The sequence below is a fragment of the Protobothrops mucrosquamatus genome, unplaced genomic scaffold (assembly GCF_001527695.2).
Source record: "Protobothrops mucrosquamatus isolate PMUCROS unplaced genomic scaffold, P.Mucros_1.0 scaffold2619, whole genome shotgun sequence".
In the NCBI taxonomy this organism is placed as follows: domain Eukaryota; kingdom Metazoa; phylum Chordata; class Lepidosauria; order Squamata; family Viperidae; genus Protobothrops; species Protobothrops mucrosquamatus.
This window is the reverse complement of record NW_015388673.1, coordinates 99,102-106,914: the sequence shown is the minus strand read 5'-3', so window position 1 is coordinate 106,914 and position 7,813 is coordinate 99,102. Positions and strand designations below refer to the sequence as shown.

General features: G+C 35.6%; 1 protein-coding gene across 1 annotated transcript in view; it reads left to right on the top strand.

Moving 5' to 3' along the window:
• Positions 1–269: 269 nt before the first annotated feature.
• LOC107296057 (low-density lipoprotein receptor-related protein 2-like) overlaps positions 270–7,813 on the top strand; it is a gene marked incomplete at its 5' end in the record, with an annotated part of 105,657 nt that continues 98,113 nt past the window's right edge. The window contains 3 exon segments of the mRNA XM_015825399.1: positions 270–405; positions 1,119–1,241; positions 4,473–4,589. Coding sequence (XP_015680885.1) covers positions 270–405; positions 1,119–1,241; positions 4,473–4,589 — 376 coding nt within the window.

Below are 7,813 nucleotides of genomic sequence, written 5' to 3'. Positions count from 1 at the left end.
AATTGTTTTTGTGAATAGGTCAAACAGTGGAGTGTTTGCTTTATCAAGATGTTTTCTTTTCTCTTTAACACTCTGAGTCACATTTCAGAGTTCTGAATAGGTAGACAGTATTTTGTGTAGAGGTTTATGTGTCATGTACTGATTCAAATGTGACTTAACAGTTATATTTTCTTCAGTTGCATTGACTTGCTGATATAGTAATTTGCCGATCGGAAAACAATGTAGAATGTTGGTCCTAATATTAACCATTTCATAATAAAATAAAATAACAGCATGCTATTTATGGCTTAGTTTCAGGATGTGAACGAGGGCAATTTCGTTGTGGAAATGGGCGCTGCATTCCTGAGGACTGGAGATGTGATGGAGCAAGGGACTGTTCAGATGACACGGATGAAGCTGGCTGTCGTAAGTGGAATTAAGCTTATTTAATGCATTTGGTCTTTTCCAAACGTCAGCATTAAGTATAATTTTCCTCATCCATTGCCAGTATGGGCAAGAAATGTCATAGAAATGAGAAGTTTTGGACACTAAGTTAGGGAAAGGTGACCAAAACATAGCTGGGTTTTAGGAAGGTTGAGATGCCTTCATGATAAACAGATCTTTTAATGGCTATGAAGCATACTGATTAAACAACAACTAAGATACTGAGGACTATGATATGGGAATGTTTGTGTTTATGTCTGTGTGGTGGTATTGGAGAGATGGATAGACAAGTAAAGTATTTGGTTAGAAACTGCACATGAACTTTTAGACTTTAGGTCCAGTCCAGCAAGACTGTTCTTTATCTGGTAGAGACATATGTTACTGGCTGGGATCACATACTGTTCATTTGCTGAATTAGTCACAATAGCTAGGTTTAAACATAGCACTAAGGCAAAAAAACAGACCAATTATGGCTCAGTAAGACCTTTGAACCCAGCTGTCTGACATTCCTAACTTGTTGGTTTCTTAATCATGTGGCAAGGTGCCTAGTATTACATTTCTAGAGCTATGATTAGAATTTATTAGATTAGAGTTTTAATGCTTCAAGAACCATTTTGTATGATTACAAGTCGAGTACTTTATTCATATAACATCTCAACCAGAACATTCAAATATGATTATCTTGTCCATTTTAGCACATCCAAGCTGTGAAGGAAGTCAGTTTCAGTGTCATAGTGATGGAGAATGCATTCCTCAGGCATGGGTTTGTGATGATGAAGAAGACTGTGATGATGGCTCTGATGAACATCAGCAATGTCGTAAGTTATGACTTAGTAACGAGCCTCATAGATTACTGGAATGGCACATGTTTTGCTTGGAGTTAGTCTACTCTAATTCAATCCCTGGCATTTCCGGAACAGAACTGGAAAAGTTTCTTGTCTAAAATGGAAGAAAGCTGTTTTCATTTAGAATAGTTGTTCTGAAATTCATGGACCAATGGAGTGAGTTGATATAAGGTTTCTTCTAATGGGTCCTCCTTAAGTGCATCCTTTCTTTTCTGATTTGAATTCCTTTATCTTTAGATTTACTACAAAATTGCCATCTTTAACAATGTGTCTTTGAATGCTGTACTAAACAGCATTCCCCAGTAGTTCAGTTGAATATTGTGAATTCTGATTGTTCGGGTAAATAAAGTTGTGGTTCACTTGTTTTGCGTTAGAATAGATCAGTCTGTTTCCAAACATTTTTTTTACATTTTTTTTACCTTTTTAAAAACTTTTTTTTACCTTTTTTTTTTACTTTTACATTTTTCTGTCCCACTTCTTTTTCAACTAAAACTGCAGTTTTAAAATCTGTAAGAAAGAATGTGCTTAAGGGGATTTAAATTTAAGCATATTTATTTACCACATGTTTTATTCCAGCTACATGTTTCTAAACATATTTTATCCTAAAATATACATTTGTACTTTGATAGTTTTCTGCTATGAATTTTGTACTGGAGAAGTACAAAATCTAAACGATAACTATATTGTGACCCAATGGATGTGGTCTAGTACAGTTCTTACTGAAATTACCAAATGTTGAATTCTTCAAGCATCCTAATTTTTTTTTATGTAAAATGGTTTTCAGTATATTCCGGTATATTTCCAAACTCCATATGCATTCATTATTGGAATTGGGACTTCCCAGACGTCTAGGTCATATGAGATTTGTATACACTACTTTGTAAACATTAGACTTCCTAACTTTTCGGATTTGTTTCAGACAGAGGGAACATTCCAGATTGGATATGGAGTTCTTCTTAGTTTTAGAGTTTGAATAGGCTATAAATAGAATACTTTGGTTATGATAAAGTTCACCTTTTCCCCTTGCTCTGCAGTATTTTCTAGTCTTGCTAATCTGGGCTATATTTTGTTCACTTTCTGGGAAGTGGTTTCCCCGGTTGTTGTATAGATAGTTTTTTGAACTATTGACCCAGGATAATGCAAAGATTTTATTATAGTTCCAGCCCAAAGAGAGGCACAATTTCATCTTGTTTTTTGTCCTCTTTACCTTTTCAATAGAAGCTATAAATGCTAGCAGTTACATATTATCTATTGGGGAGGCAGTAAAGGGCAAAATCCAGTGACATTTGAAATCCAAATTTCAACTGACTTCTGACCTTTGTGCATATTAACAAAATTCCATTGTAAAGTGGATTTATTGCAAAGCCTTTCACCTGTTTGGAATAAAGTTTAGGAAATCGCATGATTTATTACCTTGGGATATTTGAATATATTCTTCAAATATTATTTTTTGTTCAGTTAAAAATGACTACATGTATACTGTTGTCTCTGTTTGTTGTGCATCTGTAAACCTTAGTGTATCCACCAAGATTTACAAATACAAAAAACCTTTATTTGTCTTCTGGTCACTAACCAAAAAATAATAATAAATCCAATGTCTTGTGTGTGTATTTAATTAGAAGGACGATCTACTTACCTCATTATTGGCCATACTGTGGTTTATTAGCATCTAGAAGGCAAGGATTTCCTATCTGATATAATGCAGCAGTTCAAAAAGATAATACAAGCAAAGTAGAAGAGTAATCCAGTGTATTAATGAATATATATCAAACAGAATATCTTGATTCCACAGGTAGTCTGGAGTCCTTCCTGCATGTAGATTTCTCACAGACCAACATTTGGTTGCCTTGAGTCTTGCACAAATGTAATAAAAGCTTCAAAGAATTTATAATCTAAACACAAACACTTAACATATAGCTGAGGGGCACAAACAAACCAGGCTAGAAAGGGCAGTTAAAGATAGCTAAATTGCTGTAAGATTACATCTTCATTGGAGAATTCCTTCTTCTCATCAGCGAGTGCAACATTCCACTGAGATTTTTCCACTGATGGATGGTAAGTTATGGCCATAGTGAGTTGCATATTATCTGGAATTAGTTCATGAAAAATAAATGATAAGAATATAGGGGGCATTCTAAAATTCTGAAACAGTAAATGTAACCTACCTACAGATGAGTATATTCATTTGATGCTAAGTACTAGTTCAGTCTCTTTTCAAAGGCTAAATAAGTCAGTTAAGTAGTGGATTGGACCTGGTTTGGGTTATCCTCACTTAATGACTGCCCCGTTTAATGATAGTTCAAAATTATGATGATGTACTGAAAAAGTAACTTTATGACCAATCTTCATAGTTAATACTGTTTCACTATCCCTGCGGTCATATGGTCAAGATTTCAAGTGCTTCACAACTGGTGGGCATATATGATTGTCACAGCTTACCATTTGCATGTTTTGGTATCTGGCTTCTGACAAGCTGAGTTAATGAAGAAGCCAGCAGTAAAATGACAAGTCATGGTCATGTGATGTCTCGCTTAAGGACCATATGTGAATTGCTAAACAACCGTGATCAAAATGAATTTGTAAGCCTGTTGCAGTTATGTGAGGTTTCACTCAATGACTATGCCACTTAGCAACAGAGTTGCTGATCCCAGCAGTGATAAGTGAAGATTATCTGCACTCATCAATTTTTACAGAAAGCTATAGTGGGTTTAGCGAACAAGTACTGAAATTGGCCTTATTTTGCATGATGTATCTTTTCTACGCCTTCCCTTTCTTAGGTAAGCTTTACAGGAGTTATATTAATATATCTACATAGTTCATAAATAACATCAGGACAGAAAGTTTGATTTAGGAATGTGTAAAGGTTTACATTTGCATTTATTCATTTTGGCTTTTTCGTTTCTATTATTTTTGAAAACAGTTCTTTAGGGTGAATATCGTCATGGTTTCATGCTAATACTACAGTAATTATATTGATAGTATTGTTACATAGTTTTGATGAATTTTAATTTATTGTCCTGCATTCTGCAATGTGCTGTGAGCCACTTACAGTGAAACGATTGAAGTGGCAGAGAAGCATAGAATGCTTACTGTTCATTTGAAAAGTATACATTTTATAGGCATATCTTCAGAAACAGAGAAGCCGTAAGAGATGCATATGTGTGTGTGTAAATAAAGAATTTGTAAGCACAATGTTTCTTGCAGCTGGGAGAACATGCTCCAGTCAGCAGTTTACCTGTTCCAATGGACAGTGCATCCCAAGTGGGTACAGGTGTGACCATGTCAGCGACTGCACAGACGGAACAGATGAAAGAAACTGCCGTGAGTGCTTTTAAATCTTTCGCAGTAGATTTGGTTTCAGCCCTTCTCTCGTTAGCTTGTTAATCAATTTGTAAGATTAAGAATTTGTTGATGGACAGAAATGAACACAATATTCTTCTTGTTATCAACATTTCAGTGCACAGATTCTTTCATGGATTACTGAGGATGTGCTCATAACGGTGACATTGTTCTGAGATTTAATAAACTACACAGTTGCTCTGTAATGGGCTAAAGCTAGGGAGAAACTCTCTCTTTTTCCTGATGTTAAAACAAACCAGAGTCCCAAATTACATAAGCAATTTTGGGGGTGAGGGTTAGTAAATTAAAATATACTGGTTGGGCTTTGGGAGCTGGAGATGATGATGATGATGATGATGATGATGATGATGATGATGATGATGATGGTAATGGTAATGATGACAATGATGATCATGATCATGTTTCTATAACAGATATTGCAAGCAAGTGCATCCCCTCCACCAGATTTATTGTATGCATATATGCCTGGCAGAAATTATAGAAATTAAAATTAAACACAGTGATATTCTGTTTAGACTCTCTTTGGTTACTATGGATTGGAATGAGATGTCAAAAAATACAACTTTTTGATTTCTGATCCAGTACAGAAATTGACAGGGAGAAACCATTTGTCAAAGAATCAAAAAAGAAGTAGGTTTAGGAAATGGCAAGCTAAGGCTTAGGAAGCTACACATCAGAGGGCCTTTGTACAGCAGCTGTGTTTGAGCTGCAGGATAGATGGATGAAGGAGAAAGAGATATATTAACTGATGGAAAGTAAGGGAATACAAGGCCCTCTTGTCTTCATCACGAATACTGAAGATGTCCAGATGGGGCACAGTGTTCAGACTTTTAATCACAAATTCAAAATGGGATAATCACCTTGGTTGTCTAGACATCCTTGAATATTACTTTGTCTAGAAACAGCTCAAAAGAAACCTATAGTTCAGATAGTTCAGAATCAGACAAATATAATTAGACTTGGGGTAATAGAGACTTAATAACACCTGGGGAAATTAAGCTCTTTGAATGCATTGGAAAATATAATTTGGATAGAATAAAAAAGCTTGAAACTATTTATTCCTTGGACTTTTTCCAAAGAAAGTAAGACAGATTGAGAAGGACAGGAGAATTAGAGAATACAGGCAAGGAAAAGTATCTAGCCAAAAGTGAGAGAATGCAGGTGTTTGTACTTGAGCTGAGACCCTGAAAATCCTGAGCACAAAGATTGAGCTTTTTCACCATAAAACAAGTAAATAAGCCATTAAACTAGGGGTCAGCAGTATTTCATTTTAAAATTCTCCTACAATATATTTTACAGAGTTTGACAATAAATTGATGATACTAGCCTCTGTGTGCAGGTTGAAATATTACTGTACAGTAAGCACAAAGTTAATAAGAAAAAAAGACCTATGAGCAAACATACTCTTTCATGTCAACCAGTTCATAGTAATTGATGGTTTCCAGTTTTAATTATTAGCAGCTGGCAGGCATAAGTAGGTTAGGATAGAAATGTTAAACAGAGAAGCATAAACATTATAGCAAGTCAGTTTCTGCCTCCCATTCCTGCAAATTGTGATATGACTAATATTCATGCATGTTGATGGCTCATTTCCAGCGAAGATAAGTAAGGATTGCTTGTCAGAAATGAAAGTTGGCTTGTGAGCCATAATGTGGTCTTCACTCAGGAAGTGAAACCATCTGAATCCATCAATCAACTGATTCATAAATTAGTTGGGTAAGACATGGTTCCAGGCAAAGAGAGCAAGAGAAGAGCACGAGTTCTAAAGTTGGGAAGAGAAAACCGAGTGAAGGTCTTAAAGAACATGCTAAGAGGAGTTAAAAAAAAAAACTGAGCTTGGCCATCAAGTAGATGAACTATCCAGCAGCTAGTTTGTTCATATTGAACCCAAGAGCTAGTGACTCATTGCCCTAACTAATTGGGGAGTTATTGTTCCTAACATGAATGTTAAAAAGTGCCATTATTCCAAGTTGTACCCAGGATAGTGTAGCAGTTTCTTGGCTATATGACTGAATTAAAGCTACATGTTTAAGCCTTGCCAAATTATGATTGTGAAAGACATTCAGGTAAGAGTTATGTGGAACAAAATACATTACAAAAGCTGCCTGTCAATAACTTGGCTGATCTGTTTTGGAATGAAATCCAGTGCTTTTTTTGTAAAAACAAAAGATGCCGGAATTCACACATGTCATACAACCTGCCTTGCTTACCCTACAAGGTTCCATCCAAAAAAGGTGCCGGAACTCCGTTCTGGGCGTTCTATGACAAAAAAAGCTCTGATGAGATCACATTAGAACGGAAATGTGTTTCTAGTAAAAAATAAGTGTAGATTGAGTCAATTTAATGATAAATGTCATATGTTGCCTGGCATGGTCAGTGTGGCTTGGAAATCAGGAAGGCATTTACTTTTGTCCAAAGTTCCCAAATTTGGTTTAGCATAGCAGGGCAAATGTTTTGTTAAGCGGTTGTAAATGCAGTGGAATCTCAACGCTACATTTATGGCTCTTTCATTCCCCGCAGCCTTTAGCCTTGGAGTTTTGCAGCCCTTTCCCAAACAAATATTTTCACAAAAGTACAAAAAAAAAAAAGCCACAGGGATATAAGACACAAACTATATGAAGCCATTGTGCCAAAGCTTTGTTCAAATTGAAACCTACTTCCAATCAAGTCATCTAAGTGGCCTTTAAGATGATAAATGTTTTGCACATTACTTGGTAAACCCAGGGTTAATTCTTGGTTTCTGTTTAGTAATCTAGGGCTCAATCTTGGGATTATTACAGAATGACATATTCTGCTTTGGACAAAAAAATGCTATATATCTTTCAACAGCCATTAATTAGAGTATTGGTGTTGACAACCATCTTCAACAGAAGGATGCCTTTGACTGTGGGACATAAAACTAGGGTTATTGCACTGATTAAGGCTGCGTATTAGAAGTATGCTGGTGTAACAGAGGACCTATAATCTGAATAAATTTATCTAATGCTACTGTCGGTTTGATGTTATCACTTTTATACAGAGGATTTTTTTCATATGGCAATATTTTTAATAGTGGAAAGATTTGGCAGTTCATATATTTATTGATGTATTAATTTAACATAGCTCCTGTTTGCCATTGACTGGTGAAATGGCTCAGTTGAGAAAGCTGGTTTTACATGGAATTTTGCAACATATCATATGTTCTT